Consider the following 15,932-nt stretch of genomic DNA (forward strand, 5'->3'; position numbering starts at 1 on the left):
GATAAAGAGTAAAATATCTAGATTTATTGATATAAAGCTGGGTGGAAATGTAAGCTGTTGAGGAGGCTACATAAAGGTTGCAAAAAGATCTGGACATGTTCAGTGAATGGGCAACACAATGCCACAATGTAGGGAATTGTGAAAGTTTTTATTTTGAACAAAAGAATAGGAAAGAGAGGTTTTTTTCAAAGGTTTGAAACTTGTAAGTGTTAAGTTTCAAAAAGACGATGTATGCTTGTGCAAGGTATGCAGGTACTGCAAGCTAGCCTTTATTTAGATTAGAGATTTTTTTGAATCAGTTCAGAACTTTAATCAGTTCAGTTGTAGCAGGGGATCTGTGAAACAGGCTGCTGACCTCTTTCTCTAACTTCAAGCCTGTAAGCTCAAGTTTGTTTTATTTTTACTGCTCGTGCTAAGCGATCTGTGTCTTGTGACTGTTGCACGTATTTTCTGAACAGCATCATTAATTCAGGTTTGATTAGGATAAGTTATCCGATATTAGAATTTCTATTCTTTGCATTTCATTCCATAATTTTGTAAATACATTTTGTTGGTTTAAAACCTGGCAGTCAAACCAGCTAATTTACTCCATGAATATCAACTATATGCTTCACTAAAACAAATAGCAAATTTACAGTCTGGGCTATCTATTTAAAAATGTTTTGAGTGGTCTGGCCTAGTCCATAACAAATCGCACAGCACAGTCTCAGGGCAAAGGCCTGATCATTTAGGATTAAGATGAGGAGAAATGTCACCACTCAAAGGGTTGTAATATTTAGAATTATCTGATCCAGAGGGTTATGGAATCGCCATCAATTAACACATTTAAGGCTGGAAATATAGATTGTTGGTCTCTCAGGGAATCAAGGGAAGGGGAGCAGGCAGGAAAATGGAGTTGAAATCCAGATTGTATTGCCTGTATATGTGTGAGCATATTCAAAGGGCCATATAGTAAAGCACACTCCCATTTCTTGTGTTCTTGTATGTTATTATCCACACATATTCAAACAGACATTTCTGACTTACAATCAGGGGTTGAATTTTATACTCTCCCTTGGGAATGTTGGCGGTGGGAATTGTGAAAAACAATGGCCACCATGGGAGCAGCGCACCCATTGCCAGCTTATCCTTGCCTGGTGCTAGTTCAATCAGGCATTGGATAAGCTAAGTAATCATTTAAGGTCATCGTCCTACCACCTCTGGGATTTTCTCCAGTGGAAGAAATGGACTAAACAATTAAGTGAGACCTGACATCACGGTGGCCAAACTAGGGATGGCCATTGGAATGCCGACTGAAGGATCCCCCAAGGTATTCCCCCTCCGATCCACTCCTGGTCAATCATAGCTCCACACCACCCTCACCAGGGCCAGTTAACATGGCACCAACAAAAGTATAAATTGAATGTTTACCAGGATCCATGGCTCATCATCTTCAATGTTTTGCCTGCAGTCCCAGCAGAAGCCATTACTTCTGGTGTTGCAGCTAGAATGAGAGTGCAGCTGACCATTTACTTGGCTGGCAGTTCTCAGATGCTGGCCTTCCTCTCGGCTGGAGAGCAGAGGTCCCATCTCACAGAGTCATACAGCATCAGACCCTTTGGTTTGATGAGTCCATGCTAACCATGTTCCCAAACTAAACTAGCCCCACTTGCCTGCATCCAGCCCATATTCCTCGAAACTATTCCTATTCATGTTCCTGTCCGAAGTCTTTTTAACATTGTAAGTATACCTGCATCCACCACTTCCTCTGGCAGTTCATTCCAGTCATGAACCACACTGTGCAAAACATTTGCCCCTCATGCCCTTCTTAAACCTTCCTCCTCTCACCTTAATAATATACCCCCCAGTTTTGAAGTCCCCCACCCATGTGAAAAGACCCTTGCTCTTCATCTTATCCATGCCCTACATGATTTCATCAACATCTGTAAAGTCAGCTCTCAAACTCCCACACTCCAGTGAAAAGGCCCAAGCCTATTTTTGTAACTCAAACCCTCCACTCCTGGCAATATCCTGGTATGTCGTTTATGAATCCTTTCCAATTTAATAATATCCTTCCTATAGCAAGGCGACCAGAACTGCACACTGTCTCAACCAACTAAAGACTCAACAGCTGTTAAGTAAGTGCAGGATAAGCCAGACAGCCCATGTGGGATCACTCCTGGTTTTTATACCGGGCCTTGTCAAATTCAGCCTGATTATCCTGTCTTCTTTTTCGAAATGCACAACTAAAGGTCAGTTGCAGCACCCAGAACACTACTGCTGCCATAAACAGTTACTTCAGAAAAGGCATAAGTTGAACCTGGATTCAGCTTCTGAAGCAGTTATCCTGGGGTGATACTTTGTCTTTGTTGCATAGGTACTATCAGTGCAATATAAATCAGTTGTGTTTTCTGGATGGTGGGTGATTTGCTCTTGTTAAACAGTTAAAATGGTTGATCGTTTCCAAGGATAATTGTGAGTCACTGCCTTTGTATTATGTTATTCATCAGTGAAGAATGCTATGAATCTTACTTTTAAGTGAGATGCAACACTTTCTTTCAGCTATACCACGCTAAGGTAAAAGGAGAAGAAAATACTTAAATTTTAGCTTTTCTTTCATTATCAATACTATACCCAATGAGCTATTGATCTCTCCAGCAACTGCTAATGGTTTCAATAACCAAAGTATGTTAAACTGGGAGAAAGTTTTATTCAAGGTAAATGCAGGCATGCTACTATAAAAGATTATAGACAGGATGTGGTGAATACCTCATTCATTTTTGTGATCATATGACATAATGAAAACAAATATTTTTTAAACACAGTATCAAGGTCAAAATCTTAACATGCACTGAAGTATTGTCCTTACCTTTACATCATTCACGTTCATCCTTGTTCCTTCCTTCCCAACAAAAATGTCATCAATATCCACCAAGATGTACCTTTCCAAAGAGAGTGACAATTTCTTCCCTGAAAGGAAACCAATTGCATCCACGAAAATAAGTTTGTGCAGCCAGAAATTCAAGTTGTTGCCGAAGAGAATTCGCTGAATGCCATCATGTAGCCCCAGATCCTGAACCACAGTGGCGTGCAGAATTTCATCAGCAATCTGATGTGGAATGTTATCAGTGGAACTTGGTTTGGCCAGCAACACAGGCTCGTAGGTAGAGTGATTAGACTGGAACACAGTCCAGTCCTCTCCTGGTAAAGGGCCTCTCTCAACTTCTTTAGCTTTAGTGATGTGCAGTAAAGGAGACCGTGGGTTTATACAGCAATCCTTAAGGGCGAGGTTGGTGTGTAGATTCAAGGGAAAGCCCTTCAACTGTGAGCTCAATAAACTATTTTCATTAGCTTTGTGGAATGCTATAATGCCAACATTGTACTCCATACAGTATTTATCCAGCAGCTCTCTATTCCAGGAGTCCATATTCACATATTTCAAAATGTTTTCATATATAATAAGTGCATATCTGCCCCGGTCCTTGTTTGTAAGGGCAGGAATGTCCCCTTTGCCAGGGGCAATTTCAGTATGGTGCTGAAAATGGCTCGACTCTAAAATCGCCACAATCTCTTGCCCAAGCTGTGAATATTGACTCTCCACAAACACCAGAGCCATCGGGTCTGCTCTAGATGTGTCAATGGGCTTTGCAGTTTTCATTTCAAACAGTCTGTATGGTAGGAGTTTGAGATCTCCGCAATCTTGTTCTGGAGTTGGCTTAGAAAGTTCCAGCTCTTGTTTGTAGCCAGTATACAAGTAATAAGCTGATATAATAACACTCACCATGCAAAAGGCGGCCAGTAAGATCACCATCCTTCGCAAATGCCTCCGAAACTTTATGAAAAAATTCATGTTTTGTTTTATCACCTTTTACAGTTTTTTTTTGTTCCCTTCTATGATTCAACAGTGGATAGAAAATGAACAACTTTCACCAGGATGTCACCACAGCTCATGTAACCATTGCAGAAACAATTACTGTTGTTCTTCATCAAAGTTGATAGGGTGAAGCACTTGGCTTGGTTCTCTTCTGATTTTCTGCAAGTGATTACACCAAGGATTATTGATCATGTTCAGCTGAATCTGGACATTGTTCCATCTTCTTCTGGAGGGGACAAATCTGAGCAGAAGCACCTTCACTGCTGAAAATGTCTGCCAGGAAAGAAAAAACATTAAAAAATGTTAGGCAGAACAAGCTATTTTGACAAAGCACAAGTATTTCACATTTTGACTGACACAGGCCAATTAAAAACCATCAAAAGCTTGTAAAGCATACTTATTCTTCCTGAAGTATGCCAAAGGGATTATTTTTGTCTTTACATGTAGTGATTGACCACTATTTTTCTGGAAATTGAGCAATTAAATTGCTTTGTTTGGTAAGGAAGGAAAATAACATTGCTGCTGTAGGTTGTGAAAGCATTTCCATCAATGTGCATCCCTTTCAAATTGTACATTTAAGTGAGTCATTAATATTTATAAACAACAATGCCCTGATTCTTTTCTCTTTATTTCTCAATTGTTTTTCGAAGACAGTCATAAGTGTTAGTCCCAATACTTTTTTTAAAAAAAGCTTCGGAATAGAATAAAGAAAATGCACAGAATTAAGTTATAGCAGATGAACGTGATAAGAGTTCACTCATTTGAATGCTCAAGGAATTGAACTAATTTCATTTATGTCTCAGATGATTCTGGCACAAGTAGCTTTTAAAGATGCTTGATTTCTTCAGGTAAAGAGATGATTAAAGTCATAGAGTCATTATGGCATTGGTAACAGGGCTTCATTCAAGACTGCTATTAGAAGATCGGTTGCATGAGGGGAGTTAATATTGGGAGACAGATCAAACAAGAGTACTGATAATTGTAACTAGGATTAATAGGAATGCTTATCACATATTTCACATTTTCCTCAAATCTTTCAATGCTTATTTTTTATATCTAACATCCAACTTTGCTGATCTTACCCTTCTTTTAAAGGATAACCAGCCTGTCATTCATGATAAGAATTTGGCTCCTACATTTTGTAGATTTTCCTCTCCATAAGTATCTATTTCTTAGCATGGATATTTATCAATTTTGGTGGTAGGGTTGTTTTACATTTGCTATTTTTTTCCACATAATTTGGGCATTGAGGAAAATCATTCGCAAGGAAGTTGATCACTATTTATACTCGGCATTCAATACAATTAAGACAAAATGTAGGCCTGAATTTTCCAATGCCCTGACAATCACTATTCCAGCATTGATGGGAATTACAAATGGAGATCCTATGCATCCTCATCATTGAACAAAAAATGTTGCCCAAGAAAATGAAGGTTCCTCTGGACAAACCTTCTATGTCTGGAACCGTTTTGATGAAGTTAAGTAAACTGTTACTCAGGAAAAGTTATTCAACTATCAAATACAACAGTCTAACTTCTGAGAGTTCAACCGATTCCACTCTTAATACACACACCCTCAACAATAATCCCCCAAGAGCCTAATTTGACATCCACCAAATCAGACCACCCTTTTCTCAGGTCTGCACACAATCACCCCTTCCCCTGCCACTGGAGCCGTTATCCAGTCCCCTTTCCTCATTCCATGTCTAATCGCACCCTTCGCCCACCAATGGATACCTTCACCCCTTTGTCCACTCAGATTTGCCCCTCACTTTCCGCCACTGATTCACTTATCCCTTCCCCTGCTAGAACCACCACCACACCAGATCTGATTCACATCCTCTCCACTTCTACTAGATATGATTTCTCCCATCTATTCTGACCTACCTAAGCATCACATACCTGCATCCCCAACCCCCCCTTTACCAACTTGCACCCTGACATTTTACCTATTTGGCAATATACCCCTTTCCTACATTGCATCATACCCAGCAGGCACCAGACTTACTTGGTACCATGCTCCTTACCAGTCTGGCATCCTAATCCCTGGCCTCCTACCCCTTACTAAGTTTACAGCCGATACAGCTGGCTCCCTACCAACCTGACCCCTCACCCACCCTGCCTATCTGCAATTTGAGAGGGAGAGGGTACAATCGGAAGTGACAATATTTCTGTTGAATAAAGGGAACTATGGAGCTATGAGGGAGGAGCTGGCCAAAGTTCAATGGTGCAATACCTTAACAGGGATGACAGTGGAGGAACAATAGCAGATATTTCTGTGAATAATGCAGAAGATGCAGGATCAGTTCATTCCAAAAAGGAAGAAAGATCCCAGGAGGAGGCATGGGTGGTCGTGGCTGATGAGGGAAGTTAAGAAACATATAAAGTTAAAAGAGAAAAAGTATAACATAGCAAAGATAAGTGGGAAAACGGTGGACTGGGAAGCTTTTAAAGAACAACAGAGGAATTACGAAGAAGGAAATACGCAGAGAAATAATGAGGTATGAAGGTAAACTGGCCAAAAATATAAAGGAGGATAGTAAAAGCTTTTTTAGGTATGTGAAAGGCAAAAGAATGGTTAAGACTAAAATGGGGCCTTGAAGACAGAAACAGGGGAATATATTACGGGGAACAAAGAAATGGCAGAAGAATTGAATTGATACTTCAGATTTGTGTTCACTGGGGAAGACACGAGCAATCTCCCTGAGGTAACAGTGGCTGAAGGACCTGAACTTAAGGGAATTTATATTTGCCAGGATTTGGTGTTGGAGAGACTGTTAGGTCTGAAGGTTGATAAGTCCCCGGGGCCTGATGGTCTACATCCCAGGGTACTGAAGAAGGTGGTCAAGGCGTGCTGGCCAGCCACATTTTCTTTCTTGCTCTTTCTCTTTATCCCCTTTGGCTTTTTTTTCTCTTTTCTCTTTGCTCTTCCTCCTCCGTGCGTGCTTCCCTCCCTCCGTCCCTCCAGCTGCCTTTCAGCTAGCCCTTGCCCACCAGGCTCCTGTAGTCTCCCACATCCCCACACAGGCCAACTGCAAGCCCTCCCCCTGCTTCATAGGGCTGCAGCCTGCATTCTCTCATCCTTCCACACTCCTCCACCCCTCCATTTCGGAATGCCGGGCACTGACCAGTGGGGTACCGCACGGATCAGTACTGGGACCGCAGCTTTTTACAATCTATCTTCAGGATATACAAGATGGTATTCGCAATAACATTCGCAAATTTCATCAGCTGGGTGGCAGGGTGAAATGTGATGAGGATGTTAGGAGATTACAGGGTGACCTGGACAAGTTAGGTGAGTGCTCAGATGCATGGCAGATGCACTTTCACGTGGATAAATGGATCCTTATCCACTTTGGTGGCAAGAACAGGAAGGCAGATTACCACCTAAGTGGAATCAATTTAGGTAAAGGGGCAGTACAGAGAGATCTGGGGGTTCTTGTACACCACTCAATGAAGGTCTGCATGCAGGTACAGCAGGTAGTGAAGAAGGCTAATAGCATGCTGGCCTTCATAACAAGAGGGATTGAGTATAGAAGCAAAGAGGTCCTTCTGCAGCTGTACAGGGCCCTGGTGAGACCACACCTGGAGTACTGTGTGCAGTTCTGGTCTCCAGTTCTGGCTATTGAGGGAATGCAGCGTAGGTTCACGAGGTCAATTCCTGGAATGGCGGGACTACCTTATGCTGAAAGACTGGAGCGACTGGGCTTGTGTACCCTTGAGTTTAGAAGACTGAGAGGGGATCTGGTTGAGACATATAAGATGATCAAAGGATTGGACACTCTGGCGGCAGGCAACATGTTTCCGCTGCGGGGTGAGTGCCGAAACAGAGGACACAGCTTAAAAATATGGGGTAGACCATTTAGGACAGAAATGAGGACCAACTTCTTCAGAGAGTGGTGGCTGTGTGGAATGCTCTGCCCCAGAGGGCAGTGGAGGCCCAGTCTCTGGATTCATTTAAGAAAGAGTTGGATAGAGCTCTCAAGGATAGTGGAATCAAGGGTTATGGAGATAAGGCAGGAACGGGATACTGATTAAGGATGATCAGCCATGATCATATTGAATGGTGGTGCAGGTTTGAAGGGCAGAATGGCCTACTCCTGCACCGATTGTCTATTGTACCTTATTCTCGCAGCACCCTAACGTCATGCTGATCTTATGCATTAACATTTGACAGCAGCTTTTCAAAGTGGTTGTCTGTGATTCCAGGCTTTTAAGTGTCAGAATGCAACAGCTGACTGCTGTGAAAAGGGGGTGTGTTTTGACTCCCCGTGACAGTTCTGGATAAGAAAGAACTGTCAGAATGAAATGATGGCTCCACATTGCTGAAGCAGCCCTTACTGCAAACTTCTCAAACAAATGCATCTCCCTCCTTTCATAAAACAGGAAGGAGTGGAATGGCAATCCGCTGGGCCTGTCAGTGCTTGGAAAATTCTGGCCCATAGTTTACAAACTTCACAAAGGGGACTTCAACAGTTTCAAAGGATGTGATGCAATGAACAAGTAGTGAACCTCGTAGTCTACACAACCTACATGGGAAATAGACTTTCAAGTATTGGAATGTTTCTTTGTCCTGTGATGTATGGGTTGTGAAAAATATGTTCGTTGTCTTTGTACAGAAGCAACAGCAGACATAAAACAGCTAAGTGTTACTGCACTGAAAGTGATCTCAACATGACATCCCTGTTATAAGGGCAAAGTGAAGGTTATTTGGCGTGTATGAGAAACTGGAGAATTCTTAAATCAGATTCCTATGAAGCGAGGAAATGTTTTTCCATTTTGTTCTATTAATAGAGACAAGTGCACTTGGTGGCCACTGACAGGTGACCCCCACTGGAGAGGTAACTCACTGGAATATCTCAATAAGAGATGAGGTGGTGAATGTCTGGCCATAACACAGGCCTTGACACTGGGGACATGGGTTACAAGAAGCTTCTGGCCAACAAGAAGCTAGTAGCTTCTGGGTCCTAAGGTCTGCTGGTCAAGGCCTTACCCTTCAGGCAATCCAGTGAAGAGAAAATCAGTATATTTTAAGCTCTTCTCGCAGGATTGGTGCTTTGGGAGGGGGTGATTGGTGGTAAGACCAGGAAGATGAGTCATGGTTTCACAGTTGGGACACTAGCCACCTTATTTGCCCAATGGGGAGGCAGGTAATTATGGAGGCAGTGAGGTGAGGCCCTTAAACGGTTATTTATTCAGAACTTAAAAAGCCTTGATTGCAAGTCAAGAAAGTTACCCACGGATCTTCTCCCAAACTATCGAGAGGGCGAGAAGGCAGTGAGGATAAACTCATCCAATTGTCTCCCCGTCATTCCACCTCTCTAGCCACCTCCCGAGATGACAAAATTATGTCCAAAACCATTCCATTTCCAAACTTCCATCCCAGCTTTCAGCAAAGTACAAATATTTTCAGATTCTCAAGGAAGCAGTTCTATATTTTCCCATCAGAATTGGAAAATAACACATTCAGCTGACTTGGAAAACTAAGTTAAATATGTTTCATGATAACTATTAAAAGCTATCTGCTACTTGCATTCATTTCTGTCATCAAGCACCAAATTCAATAATCTTCCTTATAAATGTAAGAGAGAGGGAAACAGACACAACATTAAGGAAGGATAGGCCATTTATAGTAACAGTTCAAAGTCCATTAAATCCTTGTAATCAATCACTATGACATTTCTGTTCACTCAGGAGTCATTTGGTAAAGTTTTCTTCTGTGAGCCCTATGTAACAAAACCATAAAACTGATGATAATGACTTGGTCCAAGGTATGGTTACAAAGAAATGCTGATTTTGCAAGTGAGCATTCTGAGTAAAGAATGCTTCCTGCAGGGAATGCAGGTAGGGAAATACATTTTGACAACTTCTTTGCCAGTTTTCTTTTTCATGTGAATACCATTCCATGCTGGGAGCCCTCAATTGCAGAAACTGCTTAATAAAAGACAAATTGAATCCTCAGCAGAAAAATGGGAGGCCTCAACATTGACTTCAGCCTTACACAGGCACAAGGTATCAAGTCAAACACGGGAAAGGAAATAGTCTACTGATTCCTACCAACCACCATCCCAGAATCAGTATCTTCTTCAGGTGAAACCTTATTTGGAGAAAGTATTAACTGGGTATTTTTTTACCCCTCACTCAAAAGCATCAGTGCCTGATCGAGGAGCGTATCATTGAAAGGGTGGGGAGGGAGACAGTAACAGCCATACCCCTTCACTTGTTGTCACACATCCATCTCTCTGGAGGCATCCCCACCCTTTCAATGGTAAATTAGTCAGTCAGGCACTGATGCTTTTGAGTGAGGGGAGAAAAACACCCATCTCCCTGCAGACCTCCCCACCTTCTCCCACATTACCTAGCTGTGATCAAGGTCACTCCGCTATCTTGAAATTCCAGTGCTTGTCCCTCCAGCAGCAACCGTCACCTCTCCAGTAGTGCTGCTAAGTGAAAGATCTTGCCTGCTGATAGCCTCACCACTGCTTGACTGACTAACTTGATTTGATTTATTATTGTCAAATGTACCAAGATACAGTGAAAAGTATTGTTTGCATGTTATCCAGACAAATCAGACCTTAAATAAGTACATCAGAGTAATAGAACAGAGTGTAGTGCATTGCGTTACAGCTAGAGATGGTACAGATATCAACTCTAATATATGAGAGGTCCCTTCAAATGTCTGATAACATTGGGGAAGAAGCTGTTTTTGAATCTGTTGGTATGAATTTTGAAACTTTTAAATTTTCTGCCTGACGGAAGAAGGTGGAAGAGACTATAACCCGGTGGGAGGGGTCTTTGATTATGTTGGCTGCTTTCCTGAGGCAGTGGGAAGTGCAGACTGAGTCAACGAATGCAAGGGTGGTTTTTGTAATGGACTGGGCTGTGTTCACAACTCTCCCTAATTACTTGCAGTCTTGGGCACAGCATTTAGGCAAAAATGATGAAAGGCCTTTGCCCGAAACATCGATTTTCCTGCTCCTTGGATGCTGCCTGACCTGCTATGCTTTTCCAGCACCACTCTGATCTAAACTTGGGCACAGCAGTTGCCATACCAAGCTTTGATGCATCTGGATAGGGTGCTTTCTATGGTGCATTTATACAAATTGTGGACATGCCAAATTTCCTTACCCTTCTGGGGAATTAGAGATGCTAGTATGCTAATGTTCACCTCAACGCTTATGGTTCAGCAAACCTTCATGCAATGAGATAACAGCGATCCACCACCTACCATCATGTTGTGTGGCAAACAAACACTCAAACCTGAACAACACCAGAACAGAACCTCAAAACTGGGCATCCAGGAGGGGTACTGTGGGCCAACAACAGCAGCTGAATGGTATTCCATCAGGTCTGTAACCTCATGGCCCAGCCTATTCTTCTTTCTACCATCAGGTAGAGATCATCCCTGACTCAATGATGGATGCGGGGCAGGGCAGGGCGGGGGGCTTTCCAGCTGCAGCCTCAGGCTTACTTTAAAATGAGGTGGCAATCTTGTGAAGCCACAACACAGGGCAACTTGCATGCCAAGCACCATAAACAGCGAGTGATAGGGTTAGACGATCACACAACTCACACATTAGATTGAAGTTCTGCAGTCCCGTTACATCTACTGTGAAAAGTGATGGGCTACTGAATGACAGAGGACAACCAGTTCCATAAATAACCTCATCGTCAGTGATGGAAATCCAAGCAAAATCAGTGCTGAAACCTCTGCAACAATCTTCAGCTAGCAGTACTGAGTGGATGGTCCTCCTTCTGACGTCCCCAGCCACACAGTTGTCTGTCATCCCTCGATTCAATTTGCCACATGTGATAGCAAGACACGACTAAAACCAATGGTCACTGAAAAGGCTCTGGGCTATGTCACCATCCTGCTGAATCTCTATTACAGCTGGGACCAATGGCTCAACAAGGTAGTTCAACAGCATTTTCTCAAGGGCAATAAGGACTGGTCTTGCCATCAATGCTTATGTTGCACGATAGAAAAGAAATAAGCCTAGAGTTGGCACTCAGTAATCTGACTGTTCAATGTTCTGTAAGAGTTAGCACCGTCTGTTCCCTGCTTCACAAATTAATATCCAGGAAAAGTTGCTAATTGGGCAGGGGATATGGTATTTCCATACCTGTTTAACTGTTCTGCATGATTATTTCCTAAGTGGAGATTTTTCCTAATTACAGGTGTCACATTCTTTTCTGCAGATTTTATTGTGATCAGCAGCTGCAATCACTTTATGTGTGTACAAATATATTTAAAATCTGAAATGATTTGCATTTTGGTTTGGATTTGGTGGCAGTCAAGGACATATATGGCTTGTGGCTTCATGTACTGGCCTATTTCATAGATGTTAGCTTCATGGGCAAATGCAGTGATCTTTGTCTTATGTGGTTGGAAAAGAATGACTGGTTAGAGAAAAGAAAATCTGCATGTGTCTGACAAATACCAGTGGAATAATTGCATTGGAGAGTTTGCATTTAATAATTTGATAGAATAAATTCTTCACATACACCCAACAAAACCTTTTCAAAGGCCGTTCTAATGTTCCTTGGAAGCAGCTGCTCCAAAGTTGAGACTACCTTTTTGTGGACACACTCTCATAACCCAGATATCATAATTCAAGGTAAGTCACAATAGCTTAACAATGAGCTGAATACCGAAAGTTGGAATAAAATTTAGTACAGAATCACATTTATAGGATATGACTGAAATACAACACATACTACTGACAGTGTTATCAGGACATGTTAATAGCTGTTGCAAGGACACTTCATACAGCACTCGATAGGTTTATGAGGAAACAAAGGCAAACTGCAACGGGTATTATGGATGACTGCATTATAGAGTTGATGGAATTAACCCTACATTCAGGTTTAATACAACCTTAAATTTGCACAGATGATGGCTAATATTCTACTTCAGCACTAGAGGGCAACTGTTCCCAATATTAGACCGAGTATGATGAAGAAAATAATATTTGTAACCACAGCAGAGATAGGGAGAAAAAATGCCCTTTCAACCTCCAGAAATTTTTTAAAAAAGAAACAAAACAAAAATATGTTTTTATCAGCATAGGTTCCTTGAAAATATGATGTACACTGTGAAGTTTTATCCTAATGGTAACTCAAAGGGTATACGATAATCCAATACACATTACACTAATTTTTATTGTTTGAAATAGTGCTCACTGTAAACTTTGTTTTGTTTGTATTTTTTAATAGAAGCTGCTTGAATATGCTTAAATTGAGGCCACAGTACAATACAGACAATCATTTGCATAACAAATTAAGGCTAATTTGCATTATTAGAAAACTAATTATTTATACAATTAATAAACTGCTTTCAGTTTTTACATTTCATATCAATTTTCATATTCCTTTTTTAAAATAATTTCCCATATTTAAATGCTTAGGTACCACTGGATCTCTTGAAATGGCTGCATAAAGACTTATATTTTTCTGTTCCATTTAATACCACATTGTTTACTTTGAAATGCAAATGCTATTGCTTTGGCGACAAATAGCAACAGTCATTTTACACATAAAAAGTTCTGTAAACCGAAGATTAAATAAATGACCACATAATCTGTTTCAGTGCTGATGGCTGGAATGAATGTTGGTCAGAAACAATGTTAAAAACAAACCACTCTGCAGCTTGGAAAATACCATGCAGACCTTGTTCTATGCTAAATACTAAGCCTTCTGTAACATGGATCCTGGTGTACAGCTTAAATCCACAACCTTCTTATTCTGAGGTATCATGGCCACCTAAGTGAGCCAAGTTTAACCTTGAATACTGGAACAACTTGCCCCTTAATAGACTTATATTTCCACCAGAAATTATTTTCTCTTCGACCATTTGACATCATGCTATAGTCTCCAATTTTCTTTTACCATGCTGAACTAAAGAGTGTTCAGAAACTTATTCCTTCTCTTGCAGAGAAAACATACTAACTGATCTAGTCTGAGAAAGATGCAGAGGTTATTTTCTACAACAGTCTAATATTCACATACTTTATAGCTTACAGTTCTGCCCACAAAGGCTTTGTGATCGATTGCAGAGTGTCTGTATTCTCACCATTAATAACAGCCAAAGAGCCCTACCAACATTTAACATATTCTTTACTAAAGTTGCATTGAAGGCATCTTTAATGCAATTCACATACAATATATTCCCACTTTCAATTTACATGGAAATCCAATACAATAAATGTTTTAATTGTTTATTTTGTTCCATTAAATGTGAAAGAGTCCTTCTGTCACTATTTTTGTTTTGACAGAGGTCCTTAAATAATGTGATGCACAACACATGTATAACTTTTCAAACTAATTTCTCTGCTATTTTAACGGAAGCATTAGCAAATGTAAAATAAATAGGGGAATAACAATTCTGGAACAGCAGAGACAATCACTTGAGATAAACAAGTACAAGTTGCCACAATGCATTTTCAGGGTCTTAATGTTTTAATAATGAGTGGTGAATGATGCTACACTGAACCTAATGTTCGCAATACATGATGTTGTGCTGAAATAGTAGTTCATGGGAGCAAGTTAAAAGGGCACCTTAATTACAACAATATTTCTGGCAGGTTGGAGAAGAGCTAGGAGTCATTATTGTCTCATAATGACATGCAAAAATAATCTCTCTTTAGATACAGCTTACATCATTCATTTCTTGTCAATAAAAAAAAGTTGGATTGGACCACGCAAGTGACTCAACGTGTTTACATGCATTTTTAGACCAGGATTTCTCTGCTTTACCCTCCTCCAATTTAAAAAAGCTCCACATAGGTTCCACATATAGTTATCTGAATCTCCCTTTCTGAACTCCCACGTCAAGCTCTATTCTCAAGACAGTTTTCACATGAGGAGATTGAACGCTATAATCAAAAGCAACATACCTGTGATATTCACTGCCTTTACCCACTTATTCTCACCACCCCAACCCCAACCCACCCCCCACCACACCAGCAGTTTTAACAGTGTCTGACAACAAATTTGAAAGGGAACGGATCAAGTTGAAGCCTGTGAGGGAAATGTATTGTACTCTGGCACTGTTGACAGATTCAATGGACTCAGCACAGAGATATTGTTGATCGAAACTGATTATCCTTGGCACACCAAATGCTGTGACATACGCTTTGAGGGTTACTCAGCCAGTTAGAATATATGGTTTGGTACAAATCCTTACACTTTATTCAGATCCTGCAGAATGCCTTTATCAGGCTTGCAGTCACCGCTCTTGGCTGAATGTATCATTGTTATTATTTTTGGCCACTTTAAGCCAGGAAATAATAACTTAGACTGTGGGTGTTGCACAAATAGCTCCCCAGCCTCCAAAGAGCGGAAAGTTAAATTATTAATGAGCGACTGGGAACAAACTATTATTCCAGTCAGAGGACTCCTCATATCATTCAAATGAACATTACTGTTCCAAATCTGAAAGGCAACCATACCTTTCCCACTTTATAGATGCCATGCAATAAAGCCATTTGTTTGGTGATAACATCATTGATAATGAAAATTGCCATAAGCCAATTGGTGTCATATGACATAAATGGTACATTGTTGTTTTTTTGGGTGAAAAAATAACAATGTCCAATGAAAATTCAAGTAACATTCCACAAAGGGCAGGACATAAAGTTCCAAAACAATTTTAAGGCTATGAAAAATGCTTAATAGATGGAAAAACATTTAAAGTTGCCAAAGGACAGTCAAGCTAATTTCAATTGCATAGTGCTGCAAAACTTCAAACTTAGTTTCAATAACCTTTAGATTCTATTTAAAGGTTATTGTCTTCCTAGTTCACAGAATCCCTACAGTGTGGAAGCTGGCCATTCAGCCCATTGAGTATACACCAACCCTCCGAACAGCATCCTACCCAGATCTACCCTTTCTCTGTATCCCCGCGGCTAATCAACCTAGCCTGCTCATGCCAAGACACTATGGGAAATTTAGCAAGGCCAATCTACCTAACCTGCAGAGCTTTGGACTGCAGAAGGAAACTGGAGAGAATGTGCAATCTTTATATAGACAGTCACCCGAGGATGGAATCGAACCCAGGTTGATTAGATTAGATTAGATTA

At 40.8% G+C, this 15,932-nt stretch overlaps 1 protein-coding gene across 13 annotated transcripts in view; it reads right to left on the reverse strand.

Moving 5' to 3' along the window:
• LOC122553234 (bifunctional heparan sulfate N-deacetylase/N-sulfotransferase 4-like) overlaps window positions 1–15,932 on the reverse strand; it is an 879,937-nt gene that overhangs the window by 240,198 nt on the left and 623,807 nt on the right. For all 13 annotated transcript variants that reach the window (XM_043696825.1, XM_043696838.1, XM_043696832.1 and 10 more), the window contains one exon: window positions 2,849–4,126. In XM_043696825.1, the coding sequence (XP_043552760.1) occupies window positions 2,849–3,829 (981 nt within the window). In that variant the 5' untranslated portion in view covers window positions 3,830–4,126. The remainder of the gene's footprint in view (window positions 1–2,848; window positions 4,127–15,932) is intronic.

The sequence above is a fragment of the Chiloscyllium plagiosum genome, chromosome 1 (genome assembly GCF_004010195.1).
Source record: "Chiloscyllium plagiosum isolate BGI_BamShark_2017 chromosome 1, ASM401019v2, whole genome shotgun sequence".
In the NCBI taxonomy this organism is placed as follows: domain Eukaryota; kingdom Metazoa; phylum Chordata; class Chondrichthyes; order Orectolobiformes; family Hemiscylliidae; genus Chiloscyllium; species Chiloscyllium plagiosum.